The sequence below is a fragment of the Leucopleurus acutus genome (genome assembly GCF_964270905.1).
Source record: "Leucopleurus acutus genome assembly, chromosome: 13".
Lineage (NCBI taxonomy): Eukaryota > Metazoa > Chordata > Mammalia > Artiodactyla > Delphinidae > Leucopleurus > Leucopleurus acutus.
This window is the reverse complement of record NC_139155.1, coordinates 50,939,718-50,955,658: the sequence shown is the minus strand read 5'-3', so window position 1 is coordinate 50,955,658 and position 15,941 is coordinate 50,939,718. Positions and strand designations below refer to the sequence as shown.

At 48.2% G+C, this 15,941-nt stretch overlaps 1 protein-coding gene across 1 annotated transcript in view; it reads left to right on the top strand.

Moving 5' to 3' along the window:
* The first annotated feature begins 11,136 nt into the window (after positions 1 to 11,136).
* Positions 11,137 to 15,941, top strand: part of CABLES1 (Cdk5 and Abl enzyme substrate 1) — a 105,620-nt gene continuing 100,815 nt past the window's right edge. The window contains exon 1 of the mRNA XM_082853170.1: positions 11,137 to 12,183. Within this exon, the coding sequence (XP_082709296.1) occupies positions 11,306 to 12,183 (878 nt within the window). The 5' untranslated portion in view covers positions 11,137 to 11,305. The remainder of the gene's footprint in view (positions 12,184 to 15,941) is intronic.

The window sequence follows — 15,941 nt, the reverse complement described above, 5'->3', positions numbered from 1 at the left end:
AGGAAGGGTCCCTTTTGCTATGTGAATTGCAAATATTTCCCTCCAGTATGTTTGTCTTTTGATTAGTTTGGTTCCCTCCGCTACCCCCTCGCCTCATTTGTTTTATACATATATATGGTAGCTAAATTTACCTTTGCTTTTATAGCTCCTGGGTTTTAGATCATCTTTAGAAAAGCTTCTCCCCTATCTGAGGTGATTTAAGAAATATTCTCTCGGGCTTCCCTGGTGGCACAGTGGTTGAGAGTCCGCCTGCTGATGCAGGGGACACGGGTTCGTGCCCCGGTCTGGGAAGATCGCACATACCGCGGAGCGGCTGGGCCCGTGAGCCATGGCCGCTGAGCCTGCGCGTCCGGAGCCTGTGCTCCGCAACGGGAGAGGCCACAACAGTGAGAGGCCCGCGTACCGCAAAAAAAAAAAAAAAAAAAAAGAAATATTCTCTCATTAATTCTTTCCACGAAAAGTTTATTAAGTCCTGTCTCTGTACCAAGCGCTGCTTTAGGAGATGGAGTTGCAGTGTTGAACGAGGCAGACCACGAGGACATATTCTGAGTTCTTTTGCTAAGGTCTTTCGCACTTTTCCTAACTACTTTTACGATTTCATTTTTTGCATTTAAATCTTTCTTCCATCGGGAATTTAATCTGCTGTAGACTGTGAGGGATCTTTTTTTTTCCCCAGCTGGCAACCCAGTCAATCCCGACATCACTAAATAATTTATCTTATCTTTACTAATTTGAGATGTCAGTTTTATCATATGCTAAATTCCCATAGCCAACACATTTTTATGCTAAAAACAAGACCTCAAATCAATGTCCTGCTTCCAGCTTCACCAAGGGACCCCTCAGGCTGTCAGTATCCTTTTTATTTATTTATTTATTTATTATTTTTTATTTTTTGGCTGCACCGCACGGCATGTGGGCTCTCAGTTCCCCCACCAGGGATCAAACCCGCGCCCCCTGCAGTGGAAGCGTGGAGTCTTACCCACTGGACCGCCAGGGTAGTCCCAGTCTCCTCTTTTTTTGCCTTTAGGAGCACTTGGTGGGAAGTCTGAATATCACCAATGTCTTTTTATCCTCTACTCTTCACAGTAGTAACCTCCAAGGTAGACAGTGTATCTCCATTTCCCAAGCAAGGAAATTAGACCTAGAGATGTTACGGCCCACACACCATCCATCTGCCTCTGGGAGTGAATGCCTGTTAGTTGAGAAGTCCAAGGCCAGCTCCACACAAGCTGTGCTTTCAGTCTTTCTTTGTAAATTTGAAATGGAAACCCAGAGGGTCCAGGCTCTGTAGGTTATAAAGGTTGTAAACTGTCAGAGGCCACATTTCTTGCCCAGTGGACTAGAGGAGCAGAATCTGCGGAGGGAGATGATGGAGTCTGAACCAGGCACCAGAGAAAGTTAGGGGGCAAGAAGAGGCAGGCCCACATCCATGGTTCTCTATGTGCCCGGGCTCCAGCTCTATTCCTGTTTCTGTGTTCCTTGAGACTTTCCTATATCTTTAGATAAATTCTCCTTAAGCTGCTTTCACCTGGGTTTCTGTCACCTACCATCAAAAGGATCCTAGAAAATGGCTGAAATGAGCCCAGTCCTGGAATGGTTTGTTTCCAACAGCTTCTCTCACGTACATCACAAAAGGGGGCCAGGATGCTGTGTCAGCTCTGAATTGTGTCTCAGAGGGCAAATGGAATGTGTAGTTATGGCCAGTGTAGGGGCTCCAGAGACCAGAGTCCTCAGCCATCCACCATGTGAGCCCATCTGTAACCAGACTGGAGGGTTGTGACAGTACAAACACAAAGCCTACTTCTCTTTCCACCTGATAAAGGTGTTATTTAGAAAAATGAGCCCTTCTTACTCCTTACTTTCCCCTGGGCCCCTGCGTGATGGTGTAGACCAGGAACTCATGCCAGAACGTAGCCAGCGTCTGACCCTCTCATCTGTTCTCCCCTCCCCCGGGTACTGTTGGTTCTTTCAGGAATTACAGCTGCACCCCAGGTTGGAAATCTGGAAGCCAGTTTCTCCTCAGTGCCTCATGCCCTTGACCCTTCTTTTCCATTCTCACTGCCAATTCCAAGTGTTACCGCCTCGGGCCCAAATGGTTGTAATGGAGTCCTAACATTACTGACCCCATGCCTGTGCATGGCCTGAAATGCCCTATCTCACATGTGCACTAGAGTCCAAGTTCAAATATCACCTTCACTGTGGGGCCTCTCTGACCACCTAGGATTCGGCCTCTCCCTGTGACACAGACCTCTACCCTAAGATGTTACGGAAGGAATTATCCAGGGATCAGTTGTGTGACCAGAAGCACGACCCCATGCTTAACTTTTTTGAGCCTCTGTTTCTTCATAGGTCAGATAGGATAAATAGCGGGGCTTTGGTGAGAATTCAAACTAGAAGGTAGAAATGACCATTTCAGGGCTTGCTCATAAAAGGGAACCCACCCTTGTGTCCTTTGCTCTCTTTCTCCAATTTTCACAGCAGACTGTTAACTCTCTGAGGCCTGGGATCTTGCCTTACTGGGTGCCTTGCAGAGAGCGTGGCATAAAGCAGGAGCTCAATGCACGCTGAATGAATAAATACATAAATGGAAGAATGAAGAAAAAACCCTCTCCGATCTTAAGACTCTCTGTTCAACCCCATGTGCACCTTTGCCAAATTAATACTCCTTCAGTTTGGCTTTCGACACATGTGTCACTTATTGTTGAAAAATCATCTATGGGGACTTCCCTGGCAGTCCAGTGGTTAAGACTCCACGCTTCCACTGCAGGGGGCACGGGTTTGATCTCTGGTCTGGGAACTGAGATCCCACATGCTGAGTTGAGCAGCCAAAAACAAACAAACAAACCAGATGAAACTTAAAAAAAGTTAAAAAATAAAAATCACCTATGGCTCTCTAGTGCCCATAGGTTCAAATTCCTTCCTTCAGATTCAGGGCTCCTCATGGTTCTGGCCCTACATACTGTTTTTTTGGTGTTATTTCCCATTATTCACTGCTACAGTCCTTTTAATGTAGCTGTTCTGGGACGTCTAGTCATTGCCAGCCACTTCCAAAAAGTCCTTTCCTTTCTTATCCTGTCTTTGCACCTTCATTCATACTTGATTTCCTTACTAAAGGCATCTCCTTCTCTCTGCCTAACCACCTCCTACTCATCGGGGGCAGAGAAAGCTAGTTGCTTCCTAATATCCCTAAAGAAATTGAAAAATGTTCCCCCATAATTCCACCATTTGACATTTGGACATAGTTTCTTCCAAGCTTTATTTCTATGTATTTAAAAAATATTTTAAAAAATATTCATTGGGAAGCGGTTTCTATAATGACCACCACACACTTATTTCTACTTGCATAAACAAAAAGAAGCAAATTAAAATCCCCATAATCCTACTTTCCTAGCCAGTGACTTAACCCTCTGGCCACATGTACGCTTTAGGCACATATTAGTATTTAAAACAACAATTCCATTCAGTTTTTTCACAAAGTTGAGACATTGTGACCTATCTAGTTTCTACTCTATTTTATTTGGTTAGCATTGTTTCAAAACACATTTTTCATGTCATTAAGAAAGCTTGGTAAACATAATTTTTTTTAAAATAGAAGCACAATATCCCATTGTTTGAGTAAACCATAATTTACTTAGTTTTTCCATTGCTCCACATTTAGGGTTTCTTTTTTCAACATTCCTTTATTTTAAACAATGCTACGATGAATATTTTTGTGCATAAGTGTTTGACCGTGTTCCTCAATAGCTCCTTAGGATTACTGCAGTAACTACATTTCATGAGTACCAAGCATTAACTGCAATGTTACTGCACTGAATCCTCGTAGTAATGCTACAAAAGGTAGATTATCATTCCCATTTCACAGATGAGAAAACTGAAGCACAAAAGGTAACGTGCTCAATGGTGCTCAAAACCATGCGAGTGTGACCAAAATTTAACCCGGCCAGTGTTACTCCCAAGCCCACGCTCTCAGGCGTGAACTTTCTTTTTTTTGCGGTACGCGGGCCTCTCACCGTTGTGGCCTCTCCCGCTGCGGAGCACAGGCTCCGGACGCGCAGGCTCAGCGGCCATGGTTCACGGGCCCAGCCGCATCCGCGGCATGTGGGATCTTCCCGGACCGGGGCACGAACCCGCGCCCCCTGCATCGGCAGGCGGACTCCCAACCACCGCGCCACCAGGAAAGCCCTCAGGCGTGAACTTTTTAAGGCTCTTGATACATTTGCCAAATGACTTTCCAGAAAAGTTGTTCCAGTCTTCACCAGCAATATAAGAGTGTCCATCACTCTTATTTATCCTTTTATTCAAGTGATTGGTAGGCATTTGCATTTCAGTTTCTCTGGGCTGTCTCTTCATGTGGTTTGCCCATCTATCAGTGAAGGTTACCACAGACCACTAATTAGCTCAGCTAAACTTCCCAGTGGCAGGCAAAGTGGTGATGTTTCCCCCAGAATCTGGCCACATTCATCCCACTCTGGTGTGAGAGTGACCTAACAAACGTAAACACTATAAAATAACATTTTTATACTGGGAGACATAGAGCCTTCTAGGCCTGTCGATTTGTGCACAGTCTAGAGGAGCTTTCATCTGGAAGCCGGCACCATATGTAATTTGCATGTTCAGGAAATTACATAATTACATAAGAAGTGCTTTCTTCTTTGTACGTGAGATGCTTATTCATGCGTATCAGTATAATTTCAAGAAATAAAACCAGGTTAATTTCAGAGAAAATCAAGAGTTTGCTACAATTGAAGTATAAAAGTAACACAATGAAGAAAATTCATTGATTTTTCTTTAAAATGCCAATATCCTAAAAATTCTGCAATTGGATTTTGGGTGGCATTATGGGCATGAACAATCCCCTTTTGGAAGACTGAGGCCATCTCAGGGTAGCATCTGAAATGTATTCTTTTTTTTAAAACACAGTATATTTATTTACTTATTTATTATAAATTTATTTATTTGATTTTGGTTGCGTTGGGTCTTCATTGCTGCTCGTGGGCTTTCTCTAGCTGCGGTGAGCAGGGGCTACTCCTCGTTGCGGTGCACAGGCTTCTCCTTGCAGTGGCTTCTCTTGTTGAGGAGCACGGGCTCTAGGCATACGGGCTTCAGTAGTTGTGGCACACGGGCTTAGTTGCTCTGCGGCATGTGGGATCTTCCCGGACCAGGGCTCGAACCCATGTCCCCTGCATTGGTAGGCGGATTCTTAACCATTGCTCCACCAGGGAAGCCCTGAAATGTATTTTTCTTAACACAGTTTTGACGCCACGTTTCTTCCAGGGCAGTTAACGCCTTGGGCAGTGGAACGGGACATCCCCTGCTCACCAGTCTGGCGTGCTTCTCTGGGGTCCCTTGTATACTAGCATCAGCCACCATTCACGAGCACCCACTATGTGTTAGACAGTGGGAGGTGTTCTACACATGCCTTGGTTCTCCTCTGCACAGTAACCATGCGAGGTGGACAGGATTTGCTCCAGCCTTGAGATGAAGAAGGCAAGGCCCAGCAGTCACAGGTTAGTGGGAGAGCTCGGAATCTGAAAACCCGAACCTGGGCCCACTGGCTGCACCCCTCTGGCGGAGGGCTAGTGGAATGGGCCACTTATTATGAATGGCTATCCCTCCTCCTTCCCAATTGGCTGGGCTGCATCCCAGGGAGAATCTTGGTGGATCAGAAGAGTAAATGCATTTGCACCACTGTTGTGGGGATCTGCACACTAAAGACACTGTGACAGTGACGAAGGGTTACTGGCACTTGCCTCCCCAGACTGACAGCTATCGAAATCTATTCTTGCCCTGAGCTGTTGTCCTTGAAAAATTAGTAACACACACTTACGTGACTGTTCATACAGTCCAATGGACATCTTCTATTGCCTACTTTTCTCAGCTTCTCATACAAGTTATAAAAGTCTGAAGGCCCTCCATTATGCTAGGCAGGTACTGCGGCCAAACGTCCTTCTTCCTCTTTCCTCCACGTAGTGTGAGGGGTCTGGAGACAGAATGATCCTGTTTGGGCGGATGACTTAATGTCAGGGGCTGCTGGTGCCAGTTACTGAGGGATGGGCAGGTCCTCAGACAGGAAAAGGAGACTTGGAGGATGGGATCATGGCTAGTAGCAGGAATGCCATTTCCTCTGGGCACCTTCTCCTGCGTAGGGAGAGGAGAGTGTCCTAGATGGCTGGTGCTGGGGGGCAAAAGTTGAAATAGCCCCTACTCTAGGAGGTATGCCAGGGGTTGGTTGACCCCTGTGCATATAGCTCTCTCTCTCTCTTTTAAAAATACCTGATATATTTTGGTGAAAATATTTCCATGCCTTTTTCTGCCATTAGCTTGAGGGCTCCAGGGTAGGATCATTGCTACTCACAGAACATAAGCCAGAACCGAGCATGGGATTAGCATTTAGGAAATATTGAGATGAGGACTCTAAGGAAGTCATATTCTGTAAGTTGCTCTATGTGGCTGTCTTACTCATTGAGTTTATTTCTTCGTTAAATATCCCTGAGCTTCTAGTCAGGTCACATTTAAATGTTGTATCGAGTCTCAGATGTCCTGGAGAATTAAGTAAGGAAATTAAGGTATCTATGCCAAACTGTAAAGGGGGAAACAATATCCCCCCCCCCCCATCAATTTCCCTCCCCTTCTCCCAGAATAACAGAAATGATGATTAAGAGTCCCGACGGGAAGGTGAATTTCAGGGAGAACAGCTGGGGTGTTAACGACTGTCTCTTGGATATTCTCCATTTCTAGTCTTGGAAAATCTTTCATTTGATTAAGGAAAGTAGCAGGTTTCTCATCGGCACTATGCCTATATTTTATGCCTATAAAAAGCAGGCAACAGCCTGCACTTTTAGGGAACATGCAATACAATAATCCGTTCTGAACTGGAGCTGACATCTGAAGCTTCTCATGGCCCTACCTGCCTGACAGTAGTGAAAACTACAAAAACCTAGAACCGAAAACATCCTGGTCTTTGTTAGGAGCACCTTCTATATTTTGCATTTTTCTAATAATAGCTACCTAAAGATACTCTGCTAGTTACATCATCATGCTGTCACTAATCCTCACAACTCTGCAAGGTAAAATATTACACTAAACCTACCTTTACAGACGAGGCAACAAACGCAAAAATTTTGTAATTTTCCCAAGCAGGAGGCCCCAAAGGTCATAAGCTTGTAAGGGCCTAAGCTGGCATCAGAACCCCTTGTTATTGCCACTTATGTCAGATGGCTTCTGATATGACTGATATCCATTGTTTTCTCTAAGCTAATTTTCAGACTTCTTGGTCTGCGGAATTATTTTTTTTAAAGGATCAGTGATTACTTGCAGGTTCTTTTTTCTTTTTTTTAATTGACTCCCATGTATGTCAATCAAAACAGTTTGTGCATGCAATTACAGTTTTCAGAATGGGTGCTTGGAATGGAGCAATATGAAAAGAAATGGAAAAAAATCAAACCTTGGCAACTGGTTTAGTAAGAATTATACTTCTAAGCTTGCAATCCATGAGGAATTTGCAGAATTTCCTCTTCGCGAACTGAACTTCTTCCTTCCTTCATTTCCCAGGTCAGCTTAAATCCTGGCTCTTGCTTGAGGCCTCCCCTCAAATGAAAAGCTCCTTTTTCACACTATGATAATATGTAGAGAGCGTCCCAGTCAGATTGCTCCCTTGATCACTTAATCAGAGTCTGCCTTACCATTTTACTGAAATGTGTCCTGAGCTTTTGGTTGTCCCTACTTTCAGTGTCAAGGGCACAAGGGCTAAAGGTTACACTTCTTTTTATCCCTTTCGTAGCAAGATGGTGCTGTGCACATAGAAGTTGCTCAGTAATACTTGATCCATGTAAAAATAGGTGAAAAATAAGTGAATTTGGAAAAATTCAGGGAGTAAGTAGGTTAGGATGGTATAGTAACAAACATTATAAAAAGTACTTTAAAGTTTATAAAATGCTTCTCAAGCAACCTCATTTGTACCTCAGAATAACCCAGACGAAACTGGCTTGGAGAGGTTAAGAAACTTACTCTTGAAACCCAGATCCCCTTCCTCCAAAGCTTGTTTTATTTCCATTATAGTTGACTCTTAATTATGAATATGAGATTAAATGTGGAGACAGCCCCCCATAAAACATCCTCACCAGCAGAGGGCGCAAGAATATGTATGGGTCTTGGAGTAAGATTTGCATACCGGTCCAGCCACTATTTCTTTTTAATATAAATTTATTTATTTATTTATTTTTGGCTGCGTTGGTTGGGTCTTCGTTGCTGTGTGTGAGTTTCCTCTAGTTGCGGCGAGGGGGGGCTACTCTTCGTTGCGGTGCGCAGGCTTCTCACTGCGGTGGCTTCTCTTGTTGTGGAGCACCAGTTCTAAGCCTGCCGGCTCAGTAGTCAGGGCTCGCGGGCTCTAGAGCACAGGCTCAGTAGTTGTGGCGCACCAGCTTAGTTGCACTGCGGCATGTGGGATCTTCCCGGACCAGGGCTCGAACCCGTGTCCCCTGCATTGGCAGGTGGCTTCTTAACCACTGCGCCACCAGGGAAGCCCCTGGCCCAGCCACTTTAAGAGCTAGTGACCTTGGGCAAATTATTTTATTTTTCTGAGCCTCATCTGTAAACTAATGATGATAATCTCCCCTCCCCCCAGCACTGCAGAGTAGTCATCAGGATTAGAAATCTTCTGTGGCTAAAACATAGTAGGTGAACTGTAAATTGTATCTCTCCTGATCCCCGTAAGAAGATCACAGGAGCGGTTTGGAGGTTAAATCGATATTAATTCTTGTTTGATGTTTTAATAAATATTTGAAATTAGTTTGCATATTTGACCCTTACAATAGCTTAAATGGGCAAAGAAATAAATATTGATGAAAAAATTTTAATACCCAACGCTGGCAAGAGTGAGGAAACCAACTGGAACAACTTTTCTGGATAGAAAGCCTTAAAAATATGGTATGTCCTTTGCCCCCAAATCCATTTAACCTAAGAAAATAATATTGGATGGTAGCAAGATTTAGCAAAACAAAGGATGTCATCATCACTCTTTATAACAGCATAAGAGGAAACAACCTAAATGTTCAATGTAGGGCACAGGCTTAATAATTATAGTTTCTCCATCAAACTGAACACCGTGCAGTCATTAAAATGATGCTATAGAAGAATATTCTAAAAGGAAGGATGATCGCAACACAGCAAGCAAAGATCACAAGACACAAACAGCCCCCTTTAACTTTTGTTTAAAAATATACACAGGGCAGAAATCAAAATTTCCATAGGAGATGCGATTGTTAGTGAAGCTTTATATTTTTCCTACTTCTCTTTGCTTACCTTATTCTTTAAATGTTCTGCAATAAACATGTATCACTTTTTTGATAAAAATAGTTTTTTCTTTTACATGTGCAGAGTTGGTGTTTTTTTTAAACACTGCCTGTCAGCACAACCAGACCAGTGGTCAAGTAAATTAAGTTAGTTGTAATAAAGTAACTTGGAAGTTTCAAGTCGTTAGTTGAAGAGAGTAATTAAAATCCTAATGAAATTACACAGCACTGGTCGCTTAGCTGCAGTAAGGCTGCTCTAAATATAGACACTGGGTTCCACTTTCTCAAAAGGCCTAAAAATGGCATAACATAAAAAATGAACAATTGTTCATGTAAAGGGCCATGTGCCATGTTTGTCCTAAACCACTGTAACCCGAACTCACCCATATCTCATCCTCCAGGCTGGCTGCATGTCTCTGGAAGGGTGTATTTGCTCTACATTACTCAATTTACTTTCTTGAACTTGAAATGGAGTGGAATTTCAATGTACAGTTACCCATTAGCTCCAAGGCTAAATTTAAACCTTTAATTAAATTAATCCCTTGATCTTAAACACATTTCTTCTCCCTCAGGAAAGTGTAGAGGGTTTCTTAGATGTCACAGAACTCAAGTCAGTGTGACAATTGTTCCTACTGCATTTGGTAAGTCACCTGAACCGCACTGGGAAATCTGCAGGCGTTTTCGGATGGCTCATGGTAACCACCCCCCACTCCAACCCCCCCAGGACAGGCGTTTGTTGGGCGTGAGGTTGGGGTACAGAATTCTGCCACCCCTTGCAGATCCAGAGCTGCAGCTTGGACAGGTACTCATCTTTACATAAGACATTGCAGGTGCCAGACGGATGTTTATGAAATAAATGACAGAAAGTAGCTGTGCATTTTGTTCCCAGTTTATATGGGAGGAAAAGAGATCATAACCCACAAAAATTTGCAAGGTGACAAGGGGTAAAGGTTGTGAGGCCATCTTAGCTTACCTTGTTCTTCATGGAAAACGGAGCACGTTTCTGGGTCGAAGTAAAAATTTATGTTGGCCTTTGCTAAGAAAGAGATGAAAAGTGACAGCACCATCAAATGGAGATGTGTCAATTAGTCTGGCCACACGTTTGATGTTCGCTCCTGGGTTCTTACGCACCCTCGGGTATGCATTTAAATCAGGGGCTGCATCCTCAGTCTGCGAATGAATGAGACACAAACTCAACGGTTAGCGACAGCTTTATGGTGGGACTGTCCACATAAGGGGTGTGTAACTATTAATAAGGATGTATTTCTCCGGGCCCAACAGCAGCGCGGGATCCAGTTAACAAGCTCGCGGGCCAAATCTCCGCGTCGCTCCAATTAATTGTCCCGCAGACCCACAACTCTCCCGGGACCACATTTTCACGCCGTGACTCATGGGGTTCTGCTCGCGCCCCCAATTCCCAGTCCAAGCGCTACGAGGAAACGTGCTACCTCCCTCACCTGGGCGCGCGCCCTGGGAGCCACCAACTCTCCCCGCAGTCGGCTCGGACTACCTGGACCGCCCGGCCGGTCCCTCGCCCCGCCACCCGCTTGGCTTTCCCTTCCTCCTCCTCTTCCTCCTCCTCCGGCCCCCCGCCTCCGGCCGCCGGCCTCCGCGGCTGCCGCCTGCGGCTTTGTTTTCCTCCCAGGTTTCATTCCCCACACGTGATACAGTGTTTTTGCAAAGAGCGCTTCGGAGCGCGAGCGCGGGGCGCGCGCACCTATAAATACGGACACCGGGGCCCGAGAGGGCCCGGGACCGAACCCCCAGGCTGCTGGCGGGCGGGCAGACGGCCAGCGAGCCAGCGAACCGCGCGCGTGGGCCGGAGCGGCAGCGCCCCCCGCCCGAGCACCGAGGGGCAAGCATGGCCCGCCCGCTGGGGGGCCGGGCCGCCGCGCACGCCGCCCGCGCCCCGCGCCCTGCCCAGCCCGGGTCACCGGCGCTCGCGCCCGCCGCTTAGCACTCGGGCGCCGCTCGCTTCTCGGGGCATCGCGGAAATATCGCCGCAGACGGACACAATGGCGGCGACTGCCGCCACCACGGCCGCCACCGCCGGCAAGGCCGTCCGCAGCAGCAGCAGCAGCGCCGGCACCGTCGCCGCGGGCACCAGAAGATTGCAGCAGCCGCCACAGCAGCAGCCTCAGCCCGCGGCCGCCGCGCCGGCCCAGCCGCCGCCGCCGCAGCCGCCGCTGCCGCCGCCCGAGCCCCCCAGGAAGACGCGCATGGACCCGCGGCGCCGCCAGGCTGCCCTCTCCTTCCTCACCAACATCTCGCTGGACGGACGGCCGCCGCTGCAGGACGAGGAGTGGGCCGGCGGCGAGGAGAGCGGTGCGGCCAAGCCGGGCGCAGGCAGCGCCTGCGGCGCGAGGACGCGGCTCAGCCTGCTCGCCGCCGCCGAGCGGGGCGGTTGCGGCGCGCTCGCCGCGGCGGGCACGGCGGCGGCGTTGGCAGCTGGATCGGGCCCCTGCCATCCGCCGCCCTCGCCGCTGCCGCCCCTGGTCCCCGGCGGCCACGCGACCGTGCTCGGCCCTGGGGCGGCCCGAGGGTTCGCGAGCCCCCTGGGCGCGGGCCGGGCATCGGGGGAGCAATTGCAGCCGCCCCGGCCCGCGCCTCTCGTCGCCTGCGTTCAGCCGCAGCTGCCCGACGGGCCCGGGGGCGCCGGGCAGGAGGAGTTGGAGGAAGACGATGCCTTTACCAGCGTGCACGTGCCGGCGGCCGCCTTCTTGGGCTCCGGGACCCCCGGGAGTGGGAGCGGTAGTCGTGGCCGCCTCAACTCTTTCACTCAGGGAATCCTGCCGATCGCCTTCTCCAGGCAGACCTCGCAGAACTACTGTTCCCTGGAGCAGCCGGGCCAGGGGGTCAGCACCAGCGCCTTCGAGCAGCTGCAGAGGTCCCGGTGAGTATCCAGGACGCCACGCGCTCCTTACCTCGCGTCCCTCCCGGCCCGCTCTCTGCTGCGGGACTCGGTCGCTCCCAATTCCCGCGCCCTGCCGGATCTCTGGGCTTCTGGCGCGAATTCCAAACCACGAGGGCACGCGGAAGAGAGAAAGTCTCTAGGGAGCGTGTGTGTGTTCACACGTGTGTGCACGAGCCCGGCACTCACAGAGCAGAAGCACCATGCTCATGCATTGGGTCCCGAGTTAGGGCTTGCGGGAGCCCACTGAAAAGCGGCACCAAAACCTCCCACTGCAAGGAGGAGATCACGAGCTTCCAGAAACCCGGTCCGGACCCGGAGAAGCACTCTCCTTGCGCCAGGCAAGACTAGGCGGGGCGCAGAGTTGAGCCGTGGGTCCGGCCGGCGGCTAAGCGGCGCGTGTGAGCCGAACTTGTCGCAGACACGCCGTGAATCCCTCCTGAGAAGTTCTGCCTGCGCTCAAAGTATTCCAGTGTCGCAGGAGAACTTGGCGTTTTCCTTTTGCTTTTCTAAGAAAAGGGAAGTCCTTATGTTCCCTTGAACCAGGCCTTGGTGGTGGGGGACAGGGAGGAAATAGGGCTTGAGGATCCTTTTTTCCATTCCAAAGTGAATTTGCTGAAATTAGTGGAAAGGTGGTTGTGTTCGCTTGCTTAAGTCATCTGCGGGTATCAAGCATCTTAGCAAAACCGTGACATGTTGGACACTTGCTTATTCAGGAAATGGCTAGAGCTTGTCACTTATGTTCCAGGGACAGTCGAGGAGCTAGGTCTGCATCAGGCAGTGGGACTGGAGGTTGGGAGAAAACAGGAGTGGGGAGCCCCAAGGAAGTGCAGACCTGTTCCCTGGGAGGCTGGTTACTTAGGAAGGCCTCTTAGGCTCCCTATGGCTCAGTTATTTTAACTTCCTGGGGCTTCAGTTTCCCCTACTGGAATGGGACTTTGCCAACATGTCGCAGGCCTCAAGGTGAGAAGGGGGAACCTTTCCTGTTACAGCCTCTCTCCTGTAATGCTCATCTGAACACTTAGGCTTTTTCTGGCCTAAGTAAGAAGGTGGCCTGTTGGAAAACTTAACTTCCTCCTGCAGTGGACAGATGGGAGAGAACAAGGCAGGCTCCTGCAGAATTTTGTTCTGAGTCTGTTTCTTCCCAAGTGGCGAAATCCTGACCCTGCTTGGTTTGTAGCATCCTAGCTGAGCGCACATGGGCTGTGGGCAGGGGTGTGGAGCGGTCGAATAGCTTTGTGACTGCACGGATGATTAGTGACGCTGGGCACAGGTGACAGCCTGGGCCTGGCACTTCTTGTCAGAGCACGCCTCTCCCCGTTATTGGGCCAGTGCACAGGAGGGGAGGGGAATCCCTTCCGTTCTGGGTGAGTGGTTCGGACTCAGCAGTTTCTGGGCAGCTTGACATCACGCACTGGCTCTTAATGACTGTATAGTTTGAGCGTGAGCCCAGCTTGTCCAGCGGGTCAGGACAGGAGTTGTAATAAACATACATGTTATTCTAAGCCAGTGTGCAAGGTTGCCCTGTGTCTCGTAGTAGACAGATGTGTTCCCATGCTCAAAACATCTAGAAACCAAATAACTTCACACTTTGTCTCCAAGAATCTCATTTCAGAGGACACGGAGGATCTCGTGTGTTGATATTTCTGATCCAAAAAACAGCCAGATTTAATCTCTGAACCTATAAATATGAACCCCTTGGGTGTTTTATTGATCCCCCCCCCAACACACACATTAAGATGATTAGTCGGTATAAGATGCTTCCTTAACCTGACATTCATCTTACTACTTCGGAATTATCCATATCCAGCAACTTGACGGGCGTTTAAAAAATTACATCTGTCAACAGAAATAGTGTCAAATTTAACGTGCAGAGAGGAAGTAAATGGGTAAAACAGAGATTTAAGAAAGGCCGTGAAGAGCTAGCATGGCCACTACTCATGGAGTGGCCAGGAACTTGGAATCTCCTAGGATACTTTGTTTCCTACACCGACCTGCTTGCAAGAATTTTGTCAGAAGTGTGGTGCTTTTGTGATCACTAGAGAGTACTTTCACCTGCCTAGACGAATTGTGATGTGGAGTACAGACTCATTTGAATAAGGCCCAGGCCAACTTAAAGAATGTCATTTGTTTTCCCGGTATGCCTCCCTTTAAGAAGTTCTCCTAGCCTGGTGGTTCCTTATACTACTTCACAGATGTTCTCCTGCGGTGTTGTTTTAAAATCATACTATGCTTTCCTTGGATTTGTTGCTTGCAATTTAAAGAATTCCAAACAACCTTCCTGCTCCAAAGTGAGTTCTTGGACCTTCAGAGCTCTTACAAATGCAAACCCTCAGGCCCTACTCTGGACTACTTGAGCGCAAATTTGCATTTTAACAAGATCCCCAGATGATTCACATACAAGTGAAAGTTTGGAAAGCACTGCCGTAGTTCATTGAAATCTGCCTCTTTTTTTTTTTTCATGAATTTGGGATTTCATATACCCGGTTTGGTATGGGTATATAAAAATCAGAATCTCCTGATCTGAAATCTTGAAACCCTTTCTTTTTTGCTGCTTCCATCTGGACGCTTGTAAAACTAATCACAATTATTACTTGTACTTCCAAATCTTGAAATATGACAGGAAAATTTCTGTGCCCAGACCTTGGCCCAGATGTGGCCATGGATTGATGACTCCATCTCTGTGCTTTCGGCTGGATAGTTAACATTTATCCCAGTGAATCCTCACAGCCACCCTATGTGTAGATTCTTTCTCAGACCCAGTGTTGGCCAGGACCTTTGAGATCCAAGCCTGGTGTCTTTCCTCCGCCACTGCACGGTATCACTGTGCCTTGCGTGCAGTAGGCCCCAGGAGAATTTTGGAGCTGTTGGCTGTAAATGTTTGTCCGGGATACAGCAGGCCAGTCGTGCTGGTATGATTCTGTACTCCCTTTCCTCATCCTTACGTTTAGCCTTGCTACTTAACCAGTCTCCACTGAAGTGTGTAGCGAACTTAGGACCACGGACCTCGTGCATGGGGCTCCGGGCCTGCCTGGAGTTTGTGCTGGGGTTTGCTCTATGGCTAGGTGTCAGAGCTGGGAAACCAAAAGGATGCCTTCTAGCTTGACGTTCTGTTGTGTTCTCTGCCTGAGGAAGGTGTTAATAGGTGAAGGGGAGTGTACATGTATACGGTGTGTTTTAAGGCTTTCTTTCACTTTAAAAATTTCACCTCAGGTAGCAGCTGGCAGCGGGTTACTCCACTTCGTAGAGCTCCTGAATTGCAGAATGGAGCCCAGGTGAACAGACGTGCACCATCGGCCCTGATGAGAGGGGCCCACGGGGACCAGGGGATTAATTTAAAACGTGAGGGTTTTGCTTCTTAGAACACCCGTGTTAGCGTGTGCCTTGTGGAGACTCGGGTCTTCAGTGGAAAGAGAGCATGTGGTGCAGAAGAGTCCCAAGCCTGGGGTTCGAATCGTGGTGCACAGCCTTGGGCAGTAAGTCAGCCCTTCCGGAGAGCCCCGGCCTGTGTTCCAGACCCTTTCAAGTGCAGACTGAGCTTACATTTATTATCGGGGTGGGGGGGGGGCGACTGTGCGGGTGCTAAGTGCTGTATGTATTATGTATGTAAATGAGTTTAGAGTCACCTGGGGACCTTGAGAAAAGGCAGATTCTGATCCTGCGGGTCTGGGGGTCCCAAGTCTGCATAGTTAACTAGCTTCCTGGGAGGCAAATGGGCCGCACCTTGAAAAAGACTTTAC